The 14,826-nt window shown below is 39.2% G+C and overlaps 1 protein-coding gene across 23 annotated transcripts in view; it reads left to right on the forward strand.

Annotated features, from left to right (window-relative positions):
* The first annotated feature begins 2,182 nt into the window (after nt 1-2,182).
* Nucleotides 2,183-14,826, forward strand: part of TAFA5 (TAFA chemokine like family member 5) — a 466,608-nt gene continuing 453,964 nt past the window's right edge. For 4 of the 23 annotated variants that reach the window (XM_064422141.1, XM_064422142.1, XM_064422138.1 and 1 more), the window contains exon 1: nt 2,201-3,180. In XM_064422141.1, coding sequence (XP_064278211.1) covers nt 3,069-3,180 — 112 coding nt within the window. In that variant the 5' untranslated portion in view covers nt 2,201-3,068. Of the gene's footprint in view, nt 3,181-14,826 lie in introns of all 23 variants that reach the window. The other 19 variants (XM_064422152.1, XM_064422146.1, XM_064422147.1 and 16 more) reach the window with 12 other exon arrangements.

Genomic DNA, 14,826 nt, shown 5'->3' on the forward strand with positions numbered 1-14,826 from the left:
TGTTGACCATATGGGAACAAATTTCTGAAAAGGGTATTTCACTTTGATATACAGCTTTTAACTTAAGTTTCTATTTTCTATTCAGCTTTCAGACATCCATCTGTAACTTTAATCATTGTTTCTTACGTTTCCATACACACAGATCAGAATACTGGGAATTTCTTGGGAAGTTAGGGAGGCAATAAAGACTGACCTCACACATTTTCCTTGAAAATCAAAGTGTGGGGACCATATCAAGAAAGGGGTAGGCAAATCAATTTAAGATCAAATTCCACCACTTCTTCCTAAAGTAGGATTTTACATTGTCAGTAGTGTCACTGCAGGATGAAATACTTTTCAATACAAGACCCTGCAGAACAGCCAGGCCACAACTGGAGATCCAGCTGTCCCTTATGGCTTTAGAGTTTCTTAATCTATATATCTCATTTCAATATCCTTGTGCTTTTCCTTTATAGTAATTTTTAAAATATGCTATATAAGCAGACATTCATTACTCACAGGAATTTTTTTTTTCATAAATACAGAAAAATGCTTAATTTACATGTTAGTCCTGGAAATCAACAAACAGCAGCACAACATGCAGAGGCATTTTTGTTGCTTAACACTTATTTACATTTAGTCTGAAAAGAGGAATTTTAAAAGTCCTAGTTTTTAAAAAAAGCTCAGGAAGCTGTACAACTTTACAACATCAAATTGAACTAATACTTCAGGATTGCAAGAGGGATGATGAATTAAAGTTGACTTAGAAGGAAAATATAGTGCCTAAGTTAGGGATGGAAGGTGATATAAAAAAAAATTTAACTCTACATATAAGTAGAGTTCAAATGATATGGGAAAGGAGAATATAGCTTAGCATGTTGTCTTAATGTTTGAGTTGTGCTCTATTCTAATTTTCAAATATATTAGAAAAGAAATTTTCTGTGAAAATAAGGGAAAAGAAAGTCACATCTTGGAAGGAAACATTCAGGTACCCAAACGTATTTGTACCCAAACAATAGTTAAAATTTAATCTCTGAAGCATGCTTGAACACATTAATCTATTGCCCTACCAGTTCAGGATGAAACTATTCTGGCAGAAAATCTTCTCTAAAATCAAAGCAATTACACTGGCAGTGTCTTCATGGTGCAAAACTGAGTTACTAGAATCTAATCCAGTGCAGCTGTACTAAAAAGGCCCTTACAGTCCTGTCTTGTGAATATTACATCATTCATATGCAATTTTAAGTCTATATGTTTAAATGGCAAACAATAAGACAAACCTGGGGCTTCTGAAGGAATACAAATCAGCTTTTTCATGGCATTTCTATTATGCAAGTAAAACACAGGAGGAGATAATGGGACGTTTTGTGACTAAGCTCCTCTTCTAGTCTGCCAATCCTGCTTGTATTTGGAATCCGACTACCTTCTGCAGAACTTAAAATATTAATTTGAAGACATTGCTATGGAGACTCCGAACAGAAAAGCTGAACTACCTGGTCCCGCTTGAAATATTTAAGCTTTTAATCATAAGGGATACTGGCACACATGTGAACTAAAGCCCTGTAAAGCGGGTTTCATACCGATGTGTCGCTGCCATTTCAGTGACAGAAACCGCGTGCCAGCAGCAGTCCCCATTAGGACCGCAGATGGATATACAATGAGGAATTGTTTCCTTTAGTATCTGTGGTCGTGTCGAGGCGCAATACATCGTGGAGATTTCGAGCCGCACAGTGCAGGTGAGGGGACTGGGAGAGACAATTCCCTGGGCCACTTCTTCTGTTAAGACCCGGTGTCAGCCGAGAGCAGAGACTCCCAGAGGAGGCTCGGGGCGGGCACCGCCTCCGCTCCCTTCCCCTCTGCTCCGCTCCCGGCCCGGCTCCCCCGCGCCACCTCTCCGCTGGGCAGAGGCTGGGGGTCGGGGCCGGGGCCGGCTCTACCCCGCCCAGGCACAGGGCTCGCCCCTCGGCCGCCGCCCCGCACAGCCCGCTCCACCGCCGGCCCCGCAGGGCGGGCAGCAGCCTCCGCGGGGACAGGGACAGTCTCCCCACGGCTCCTCCCTCCCTAAACCCGGGGGAGGAGGTTTAGGAAGGGGGTCGGGGGGCGATGCGAGTCCCGGGGCGGGCGCGCTGCTCCGGCGGGGACGCGAGCGGAGCGGCGGGGGGAAGGACCGCTCTGCTCGGAGCGCTGAGCACCTGTGGGCGTGACCGCCGGCCGCCTCCTCCTCCTCCCGCTTCCCTTTACTTGAAGGGCCAGCGCCGCTGTAGCGGCAGAGCCTGAGAGCGGAGCGGGCGGCGCACGGAGAGGAGGAGACCCGCCGCCGACCCTCCGCCTCAAGTGTCCCGGCAGCATCCCGCGCCTCCGCCCCGTCGAGCCGCAGGACCGGTCGGGAGGGGAGCTCAGGCTGGACAGGCCGCGGGGGGACGGGGCTGTCCTCGCCCTGCGGGCGCTGGGCCGGGGCTCGGATCGCCCTCTCTGCGCGGAGCTGCCCGGCGGAGCCCTGCCCTGCGGGCGGGCGGGCGGCGGTGGCGCCGGGCTGGGCTCGCCCCTCGGTGGCCGCCGCGGCCATGCTGGCCCGGGCTGGGGGGCGGCGGCGCCCTGAGCGGGGGTCGCCGTAGAGCCGCGGCGGGCGGGGGAGGCGCCGCGTTCGCACCGCCGGGGCCCGCGCTCCGCCTGCGGGGGCTGCCCCCGGGGAGGGGGAGGCGCGGGGAAGGACAGCAAGCGGAACAACTTCTGCTAATCGAAAACAGAAAAGAAAAAAAAAGGAGGCTTGTTCGTGGGACATCTGCGAAGCTCAGTACCACGCGAGGCATCCCAGCCGCAGTGAAACCCTCCATGCTAGTGCATCCCACCACAGTGACAGGAGGGACGCTGGCTGTGGCCGCTGTTCCCAAGCCCCGCTTGCATTAGAGTCGCCTTGTTTTTCTGGCTGGAAGATGATTCCTGCAACAGGACCATGTTGCTGATGATGAACAGCAGAGTCGTTGGAAGATGCCTTCCTTGAGGATTACACGTGGAACGAGGCCATCAGTCGAGGGGAGAGCTGGCTGGTGAAACTGTCTGACTTTCCCCCCACCGGGGAAGTGGCTTCAATGGCTCCATCTCCCAGGAGAAGCAGTAGGAAAGATGCCAGCGCCCTGCCAAGCATGTCCTCAACTTTCTGGGCTATCATGATCCTGGCTAGTCTCCTAATCGCTTACTGCAGTAAGTACATATTTGTCCTGCTGCTTTTGCTGGGCATAAATCTACATCCTTCCCATGTGAGGTAACACTTCAGGCGAAGGCCAAGCTCTGAAGCTGGCAGGCACAGGTACTGTGCCTTAGACTTGCCCCTCAGCACATCTCCCCCCACTCCCCTATGGCAAAGCAGGTAGACCGACACTTTAATACTGCTGCCTCTCAGGAGAGCGAGACGTTGTTAGGTTGTAAATGTGGCATTTCCAGTCCAAACATCTCTTGGATTTTAGAAACAAACTTTCTAGCGGTAGTAGCCCTGATCCACTATTCACTGTTTATTGTCAGATGTTACCAGATGCCTCTGAGGCTGCTCCCTCCACATACACACTCTCCTAACTCTGTCCACCTTCCGTGAAGGGGAGCTGGTTTGCCTATGTTCATTCTTTTAGGAAGCACACACTTCATCAAGTGGCAGATGTCTTAACATCCCTGGGATCGTATGTGATCCTTTGAAATTCCATAGGAGCAAATCTTGGCACTTCCTTAGCATAGCCTCAGTAGTTTAGTAAGTCCATGTTGCCAATTTTACAGCTGCATCTCAGGTTATCAGTAGAGGTTTTATATTCTTTTTTCAGGCTTGATAGATTTTTCCATTAATTACAGTGTTGCAGATAAGGTATCTGTAAGAATCAAGTACTTGGACTATAAATACTTTTAAAGGTCTTTATTTTTTCCTGCTTTTTTGTTTGTTTTTGGTAATTTTTGTTTGTTTTGCTTTCAGCAAGAATTGTTTTCAAGCAGTTATATAATGTAAATGGAGTTAATGCCCACACTTCAAGTTAGGGAATGCAAGTTAGTCCATAGCACCAGAGTAGGAAACTTGCAAAGAGAATAGAAAAAGCAGTTTTTACTCAATAATAGAAAAAATAGTTTATCAGGAAGGACCTGCGCAGCTTTGCCAAAATGAATCTGTGCTGTATTTTCCCACCTTGAGCTGGATGAGGTCTGTAATTTACCCATGGTGCATATTGCTTTCATTAGCTGTAGCATAAAAGATTTTATACTAGGCTTGTCTTGTTGAGCTGTAATAGGTGTAGGCTATGATGGATAGGAAATAGATGCTGGTTTGCAGGAGCATACCTGCTGCATTTCTTAACCCTCTATTCCATTTCCTCCAACTGTATTACACTGACCATTTTTATATGTATGTGTTCTGGGTTTTTTGGAAACAATATTGTAATTGGTTAGGAGAACCTTTAATTCACTTCTGTTTTGTGTATTACAGGAGTCCTTTATACTGATGGCACTGAAAGTGAATTATGCCAAAAAGAATAACATATTTTGTAATTTTTTTTGTAATTTAGCATATTTTGCATTATACTTCTCATTAATAAAATTATATCACACAGGCCACACTTTTAATAATACAATTTGTACATAATGCTATCTTCAATGTGATATTTCATGGGATATACTAAACGATATAATGAGTTTTAAAATAATTTATTATATCATGTGAATGCACATTACAGAGTGAATAGTTCAAGTGCAAAGGGAATTCAGTTTGGTATTAGTGATAGGAAATATTTTGTTAAGTTTGTGTTAGAAGTGTCCAAAGCATCACAGGCTTCTTATGGGAAGATATGAGATCTTCTGTGCATATATTTTTGATCAGCATGGCCTCAAAAAGAGTCAACCATGAACTCTGGCACTTTAGAAATTATTTATCTTCAGCAATGAGATGTTTGACGATGTTTTATCCTAATGATTATAGTAATCCATTTGAATTGTTAAATATTGTTCATTGTTTACTAATGAAAAATGCAAATGTTGGGCAATAATCTGAAGGCATTTTCTAGTGTGCTTAAAGATCAGTTTCTAATTGTTTCTTTCAGCCAGTCTAGATGGTGTTCCTCGAATATGTAGTACACTCTTCATTTCATATAGCACTGAAAAGCACCATGCTGCTTAAAATATGCAGTGTCAAAACACTCCACCATTTATGTAATGCTTCACTGATTTGACAATTGCAATTCCAAATGTTAATGAAGCATCATGAAGATTTTCTCTAGTGGTAGTATTTGAGACATTGAAAAAAAATGGTTTCTGCTCTGTGAAAAATCAAGATTTAAAAAAAGTGAAGCTATTTCTAGGTAAAGCAGCACTTCAGATTTTATGGATTCTCTTAAAAATCAGCTAGAGTTTAATCAGTCTTTTTTTCATCTGGTGCCTCTTTTTGAAGAAAAGCAAATTTGAGTGTTGGGGAATACATGATGTCTCTTAAGAAAGCTTTAAAAATAACAGGACCGACATATTTCTTGGGAGTAAAAGGAAAGAATGTGACTGTGTAAGGTGGTCTCTATTTTTCCCACACCTTATTGTCAGGAATACACAAGTATAACAATAAAGGTGAATATATTATCAAACTAATTACAGGAACCTAATATTTTATTATTTCATTTTATCATTCTACTGAAAACAAACCCTGCAACCTCCAAAACAAAATCTGGAAAAGAACTTTTCTATTTTTCCTTTCTTAAAAGCACTTTAAATACAATTTTTGATGTATCTTGCCTATTTCCATTTTTAATGTTAGTCTGACAAAGCTTATTTCTGAATCAGTTATTTGAACATTGCTTCTCCTTCTCCTAATTACTTTGTGAATCTTGGTTTCTGGAAGTGTAATTATTGTACAATAGTCATCCCTATTACTGGGAGCAACCAGTAAACAGCATACTCTAAGTTCCACTTGACAGATAAGCATATTTATAAAGAATGTTCTGGATGCACATGTACAACCCATTAGACTTTCATTTATACTTTAGTATCTGAAGCCCAATTATATTCCTATTGATGTGGTAGAATGATAAACTGATAATTTTTTCTTTCTTAAATGTTTAGACTATACTTAGGGATAATGGCTCCATCCTATGGTGGAAGAGAAACCTGCATCAAATCAATTAGGTTAGTTGCTATAGTGATAAATATAATGTAATATTCTCTATCTGAAGGAAGATGGTCTGATTTGATAGGCTCTCAACAAGGGAAGGCAAAAACAAAGTAGTAGAAATAGACTGTTTATGGTCCTTGGTGTGAACAACAAGGACTTATTTTACTAAGCAGAAGCATCATTAAATGCAAAAACAGCCTCAGAAGGCTCTCCTGGTAGAGGGTGGCCACCTTCATGGCAACTTAGAATTAAGAGTTGTGACATTTTTTGATTCCAGACATCCAGACATGTATGTCTCATACTTGCTTAATAAACAGTAGTAAACCAGAGAGAAGTACCTACAGTGAATACCTCACATTGTGTTTTTTACTGTTGTAAAAGTGAAATTATTAGATTTGTTGGTTATTTTTTTTTTGTTGTTGTTGTCTTTTTTTGTGTTTGTTTTGTTTATAACTGGAGTATTGTACCATGCTTGAAAATTTTGTCAAATTAAGGAAATTCATGTGGTATCACAGCTGCCTGCTACATCAGGAATATAAATAACATAGTTTTGATCCAGAACTACTTTTTAGTGCATTTATTCAGTTGACTTTGCTATAAATACTGAAAAGCTTTTTATATGTAAATGGTAACTTTTTAAGCAATATAGGAATCAGCTTTTAGCAAAGTTGTGGCTGTTAGAAGCTTTTACTTTTTATTTTTTATACTGTTTTCTAAGCCTAAGGAGTAGAACAGCACAGAACCCTGTGCTGTTCTGTTAAGGTAATAATTCTGAGGGCAAGTAAATGGGTTGTTTTGAAAGGAGTTACCAAAACTGAATGGTACATGGAAAATTGACATTCTTGCTTTGAGTACAGTGTATGAAAGAGACCAGTATGAAACCCAGCATTTTTGCTTACTAAGTGGTGATAGTACTAGGAAAAAGGAATCTAAAAGTCCAAAATGCAGAGTAATTGCATAACATAATACAGAGCTGTTTTTGCTATTGCTGAGCAGGGCTTGCACAGAGCCAAGGCCTTTTCTGCTTTCCTTATTGCCACACTGGTGAGGAAACTGATGGTATGTGGCAGGTTAGGGGGAGACACAGGCAGGGCAGGTGACTCCTCCTGACCAAAGGGATATTCCAGAGCATGTGGCATCATGCTCCATATATGAAATGGGGGGAAGAAGAAGGGGAAGTTTGGAGTGATGGTGTTAGTCTTCCAAGCAATTGTTATCCATGATGGAGCCCTGCTTTCCTGGAGATGGCTGAACACCTGCTGGCTCATGGGAAGGGATGAATTTGTTTCTTGTTTTGCTTTGCCTATTAAACTGTCTTTCTCTCAACCCATGAGTTTTCTGGCTTTTACCTTTCTGATTCTTTCCCCAATCTGGCTCATGGTGAGTGACTGAGCAGCTGCCTGGGGCTTGGTTCCTGGATGGGGTTAAACCATGAAAAAATATTATATTAATTATATAATATTAACCTACCTTAAATTGAGATCCTGCTACATATTGGGTAGACACAGCTCATTTGAGAAATACCTTTTCATTGTCCTGTTCTGGAGTTGCTTTCGTCTAAAGACATGGGCTACTATGGTCACACTATGGTCACCAGGTCTTACTGTTTCCTTATTTGAGACTGCCAGAAGGAATTGCAATTAATTGTGACTGTCATTGGGCGACTTCTACAACAGGGGCTACCATATCATCATGCATAGGCTACTGAACAGCTGTTAAATGGTAAATGGTCACTGCCCATTTATGTTGGATGCAAGCAAGTCAGCTCTGAATGGAAGCCTACAGCTCCTGTTATTGATCTGTTGTCATCCAGGTTCCTTCCGTTTTCAAAACTGAAAACCACAGATTTTTAAGAAGTTGGTTTACCTGATCTGTAACTTTTATTTTCTGCAACAATTATTGTGTATTTTTCCCAGACTCTGTACACAGGATGTTACAGAGAGCAAGTATTGTAAATTCAGTCTAATTTGTATATAGAGAGGAAGAATAAAGCTTTTGTGAAATTAAATAGGAAAAGTAAAATATTAAAATTCTGTTTCTTTATGTACTGTCCCAGTTACTCCTTTTGAAGCAGGCTCAATTTTTGTGGTAAAGCCAGTACTTAGAACTTGATGGCCTCTACAACATACTACCTGTCAATGTGAGTACCAAATTGACACTGAGATTGTCTCAGCAGTTGTGCTGTAGTCTGTCCAGATGATGTATTATAGAAGTCCGTGACATCAACATAAGAAATGTCTTCTTACTGCTTTGAATTTTGAGTTTGGCCCTTTAAGGCTAAGTAACCACCATTACAATTCCTCAAATGTATTTGAATTCAGGTTATTCATATTTCCATTGCAAGTATAACCACAGATGTGAAAGGATCATGGGAAGTAGGCAGGGAGGGGAAACTAGGAGAAAAGTGATATGTTCAATTAAATACGTGGTAGAGAAGTATTCCATGTCTTTCAGCAGGATTGACAGGACAGAGACTGAGACCTCTTTGACAGTTTTTTTTGTGCTGTTTATGTAATGTACTATTTTTTCTTACCATATACTATGAAAACAGTACTGGAGCCATGGAGTAGAGCTCTGCTGCTCCAGCTAAGGTGTAAACATGAGCAACTTGGTCTACTGGAAGGTGCTCCTGCCCATGGTAGTGGGGGTTGGAACTAGATAATCTTGGTGGTGGGGGTTGGAACTAGATAATCTTAAAGGGTCCCTTCCAACCTAAACCATTCTATGACTTTTGTTCTCTTGCTTTAAATTAAACAAATACAAGTGTAACAGATATTGAGAGTTTACCTGTCACTGATACCATTCTCTTGAGTTACTGAAAGGGTTCACTGGTTTCTCCTGTTTTGAGCCAAAATGAACCTTCTATTTAATTAGACCTTGGGTAGACAATTTTCTTGTGTGCAACGTAAAAGAAATGTGGCTGTTTCTATTATTTATTTTGTATACTGAAAAAATTCCAATGTAGTTCTGTGTATCAGCTTGAATCATAAAAAATAGAAAATTCTTTCCTGAATTGAACTAATATAATAACCTGAATTATTACTGAAAAGAATTTTATTGAAAAATACCAGAAAGGTTTTACAGAGCTTTCTAAGTATCTACTGTCAGTAATGCTCTGTTGAACATTCATTCTAAGGTGAAAGTATATATGGTTTTGTGCATATATGTGCTCAGAAAAACCATATCAATATCTAAAATAAAAATAAGAGGCTTTAAAATTTGGTATCACCAAATGTTACTGAAAGGTAATAGTTTTCATGAAATTACCTACTCTAAAGCATTTGATCTAACATGTGCTTGTAGAGCATAATATCTGGAATAATGATTCTTGTAAGATATGATGTTAAAGAACTTTCACAGATATTTTCATTTTAAGTTATCAGCTCCAGCCGGGAAACAAACAAACAAACAAACAAAACCACCAAACCCAAACATAAATGTTCTGAAAGTCAGATCCTTATAGATTAAAGGAAACACCTGATAAATAATTTCAGCTTCATCTGAACAGGACAGATCTTTCCTTACTTTAGATATCTGCAGTGTAGTTATCTATATTTACCATCATCTCATTTTAAAGTCAGTGAAAGCATAAACATTTTCACAGTGCAGTTCATGTGACCTTTTTAAGATACATGATAGAGATTAGAGTTTGATGTCAATTTTGCTGCTGAAATGCTTGTCTTTGTTGGCAGATAGACAACTTGCTAAGATTTTAACATATATGTTATCACATTAATCCAGTCCATCATTACAGCATCTTTAGGATGTTGCTCCTCCTATTTTCAAGGCCCACATTTAATATTAAAATGTTAAATGCCAAGTAACTGGTTCAGTATTTCTATAGGGAAGAAAAACACAGAAAAATGGGCTTGTGATACAGATTGATTAAGACTGTAGGTCAAGGTACTGAATTAATTCAGCAAAGGATTTGTACAATTCAAGGGATGTAGTTGGCATAAATTACTGGGATTTTCTGAAGACATCTTTGCAAACAGTTTTAATCCCAAATATTTTTTGCAATGTTTTGTCTTAATGTAAATTCTTCAGTTTCTTTGACAGTATTGTCACACTCTGGATACTCTAAAAATACTGTCTTCCCCCAGAAATTGGAACCTATGTGAATTTCAGTGTGTAGCAAAGGTTATCAGCTTTACCGTTCTGTTTTTCTCTTTTTTAAGCCTCTTCCATATGAAACAATATTGAACACATTTTCACCATGCAGACTGTTATAGTGTGGTTAAAACATTTGAAACACCTTCATCTACTACTGACTTAGGTAAAAAACGGTTTAAAGGTGAGCAATGTGTACGTGTTTGTAAGAAGCTGCAGGGGCAGGGAAGACCTGAAATGCTTACCTTGAGTATAAAAGCCGATATAAAGAAAATAAAAGCATAGTACGAAAAATGTTATGTGGCTATTTTTGGGAGGATATCAGGCTTTATGACCCGAGATGTTCCTCCAGTTCTCCATTCTTCAGTGTAAGTGCTATTTCTACAGTCCTTTTCATCTGGAGAGATTTGTTGCCTTCTATAGCTCATTGTTTTATAAATATGTTTTTGTTCAAGGAATATATTGCTTTTCACCTTTTTTTACAGTAAATGTATCTTCATGGTTTCTTTGTCTAAAAGCTGTTTAGTTCTGGTTGTGCTGCCTGTGTAACTGGAGATCTCTACCTTAATCCTTTCTACAAATGTAGAATGCCTTACTCGTCATGGTTTAGAAATGGTATTCTCCAATTTAGTGCTCTCACTAAAAAGACCCCAAACGCTGTTCCCTCTCCACCCCACCTCCTGATGGAGGCACAAAACATCATGGGTTGAGAGAAGAACAATTTACTGGAAACAGAAATGAGATAAGAAATGAACAGTAACAGCAACAGTGGTAATAAAAGTGTGCAAAAGAGAGTGATTCATGTGCAAAAATGATCACTGTGGACTCTATAAGAATAAACAAGACCTGACAGTTCCCCTGGCATGTTTTCCTGACCAGAAGGAACCCCTTCTCCCCAGAAGTGAGAGTGCCTTTCCCCTTCACCTGGCAAGGACCTCATTATGGTATGGAATAATCTCTCTGTCCTAGGCATGCCCCCTCCCATGCTATCACTAAAAATTAGTCCTGACATTTGATGGCAATGTAGGTATACATTGGAATATTACACTAGCTTCATAGGATTGACATTGTAGTGGCAATAGGTAGTATTAAGAATAATTGTCTGTTGTTATCTCTGATAATTGATCTCTTTATAGAGGAAAAGGATGTCCTTTAGAATCCTCAACTTCACAGAGTGAAACTAATCTTTTCCTGTAGTATTTTAATTTAAGCACAGACACAAATACCAAATGATGCACCCGTCTAATGTTCTTAGTAAATATTCTGGAAATTATAGGTTTATTTTGTTTTGTCTTCATCAAAGACCAAATATGTACAACACAAGAAAACAAGTCCTACATTATCTAAAGAGCACATTCCCAATATATTTCACAACCTTTCCTTTCACTGTTTATAATAAATGATAACCATTTCCTTCCAGAGGGCTTCTTTTTGAATTTAGTGCTCAGTGTTGACATTGAGTTCCAATATTAGTTTTCTTTCTTTCGTATTTTTCAGTTTTGCTTCCTTATTTTTCTTATCTAAGGTCAGGTCAATTGCCCCTACTGTTTGTCTTGCCACTTACTGAAGTGCTTTTTTGTTAGTTGGCATGACAGGTACCACTATGTGAATCACAGTTTGTCAGTGACTTCTCAGACAAATTAACTTGATATATGTGTAGAGAATTTTTCTCCCAACTGCTAGATCTGCAGAGATTTGAGAATTGAGCTTTTTTATGTTGTTGGGGGTTTTTTTTCTACATCAGGTTTTCTGAGCCCAATTATAAAGTCTGTGATACAGCATACTGTAGTTTTGAGTATAAGTACCTTGTTAGAATTTAGTTTAACATTTCTTCTGCTGTTTTCAAATATTTTGAAAGTATATTAAGCAATAGATGTGATTATGCACAGAAGGTTAGTACTGAAGTGCTGAGGAAAAGATATACATTCATTTTCAGTGCATGTAATTTGAACAAGCCTTTTAGGTTGCCAGAATTTTGGAGAACCCTGATAGATGTGATGGTTATATATCAGTTGTCATGACAAGAGCCCCTAAATTTCAGATGGCTGTCAATATTCCTGAGGTCCTCCTGTATGTTTCATGTGACAAAGGACACCTGTGCTTTGGCTGAATAGCGTCCATTTTTCCAGGAACAGAAACAACTGTCTTAATAGTGGGCATCAGGAAACTAGAACTTAAATCACAGCTAGTTGGTTTTGGTCTTTGTTTGAAGGTGATGGTGACATAAAGCATATGGAATGAGCATTACAGAGCTCTTCTGTAAAGTCAAATAGCAACATTTCTGAAGTATGATTTTGACCAATTTTTTGTTCTTACTTGGCTTCTGATTTGCTCTCCTCAGTCTGTATTTCTATAGATTCACATATTTAATGTAACAGTGTAACACTGTATCTGAACTTAAGTGATCCAAATGTAGCATTTTTTCCCTACATCTCTAAATGCACTTTTTTTTCTTTCATGGAAGATCAGAGATAGTGCCATGAGTTGGGCATTCTTGCTTCTATTTCTATTTTTAATTTAACTTTATTTAGAAGGAAAAAAAAAAACACATTTCAAGAAATAATGGAGAAATAAAATTTTGGGTTAAATCAGGTACATGTGATGGAGAACTGTCAGAGAAAATTCTGTCATTAAATAATGAAAGCTTCTGAATCCACACTGGGACTTATCTGTGTGTTTGTTGCTTTTCCTCTTACTATGTCTCCCTTATCTTATAGATATCTCTTTTTTGTCCCCTCCTGTCTTGGTCTTCTATTCGGTTCAACATAGTTTTGTTGACAGACTTTCACAGTTCAGATAAAAACTAAATAAGCAGAGGGATACACATAGGAGAAACCCATTTGATACTCTGGATCATCCTCTTTAGTTTTGCTGCATTGGAAACAAATGTGTCTCTCTTGGTCCTTCCCACAGGCACCTGAGTCTGAAACATTACTGCTAGTCAGGAAGCTGTACCTGCTGAGAGCATTCTGCCTCCTTGCTCAATGCAAGAACTGTTGTAGTGCAGGAGTTAAAGTGGTACCAATCTGTCAAAGTGTTCGTTCCTACCTTTTGTAGTATTTCAACTGAGAGACAGGAAAATCAAGATCTTACAGAATGCGTATTGGCAAATTCATTTACTTGCTGCATACACTTAACAGGAATCTTGGCCTCGAGGTTCATGAAATGTTGCAGTGCTTGCATCTATAAAATGCAATAGTGATAACCGTAAACGTGTATTTTCTCCTGCACTGAAAGTAGTTCTTGCTGGGACTGTTCTCAGACAGAATGCTTGTTTTTTGATACATTTAACACCTACATAGATTAACAGTTTATATTATTCCAGGAAAAATACCACAATGTTTATTTCCTAAAAACAAGGAATTTGAGCAAGTTTAAGTACCCAAGATGAGGCATGATTTATTTTGTGTAAGCAGTTAAAAAGCCTCTCTTTAAATCAATTGCAGATGATGAAAGACTATTTATGATGAAAAGAGAAAACTTCTTTTTTTCTTTACTCGGATTTAAGATGACTAATATTGAAACAACATGTTGGAAATTTGCAGTGGTGTCAGCCAATGGAACTAGCAAAGGAAGAAAAGCTTCCACATATGAAACACATGCAGATAATATCAAGATATACAGCAAACTCTCAATATTTCTTACTCTGTTGAAATTAAGTATACAGATTGTTTCGAAACAAGCTAGATTTCTAAATGTAGCTTTGAGGTATTACTTTAAATGTGCTTTAGTTCTATATTCATTTTGGTTTATAAACAGCTTTTGAAAAATTTTTCATCTAAATGTGAAACTTTTACAAATACCAGAAATTAGTATCTTTTGTTCCTACAGCCTGTTTTGGAGAGTGATTCTATCTGTACCAAGTAGAGTCCATGTATACACAGCATAAGCCTCATTTTATAGTAGATTTTCTTCCCCACTGCCTGACTAGATTCTATACAGATGAAAAAACCAGGTCTCTATGTCAAATCACACAGAATTACAGAATTAGTAAGGTTGGAAAAGACTTTTGAGATCATCCAGTCCAACTTATGACCTTACACCACCTTGCCAACTAGATCTTGGCAGTAAATGCCAGGTCCAGTGTTTTATTAAACATTGCCAGGGATGGTGACTACACCAGCTCTCTGGCCAGCCTGTTCCAATGCCCAGACACTCCTTCTGTGAAAAACAGATGAATCTCAATTTTCCATGAAGAATATTGATTGTACATCAACAACATGTTTCTAAACATAACTTCATTTTCTTTATATGTTTTCAATAACATTGAAGAAGAGTGGTTGTGGTGTGTGTTTTTGCAGGATAGGCATAATGCAACTGATATTTTTTCCTTTTGTAAAAGATGTACTACCACAATGAACTTAAATATTATTTTGTAAAGAGAAGGGAGTAAAAAATCTATGACATAAATACTTGTGAGCAGCAAATTTGGCTGGTAGATGATTAGACAAAAGAAAATAGTCTTTTTTTACACTTCAGCTATGAGGTACAGACTAACTATGTGGCGCTCAAAAACATGTGTCAAAGAGTTTTATGGGCCCCATTACCTTTCAGGTTCATAAAACACTGCCAACAAGCATGTCCCTCTCTCTCCTCTGGAGAATAAATAGCTC

Source organism: Passer domesticus, chromosome 5 (assembly GCF_036417665.1).
Source record: "Passer domesticus isolate bPasDom1 chromosome 5, bPasDom1.hap1, whole genome shotgun sequence".
NCBI lineage: Eukaryota > Metazoa > Chordata > Aves > Passeriformes > Passeridae > Passer > Passer domesticus.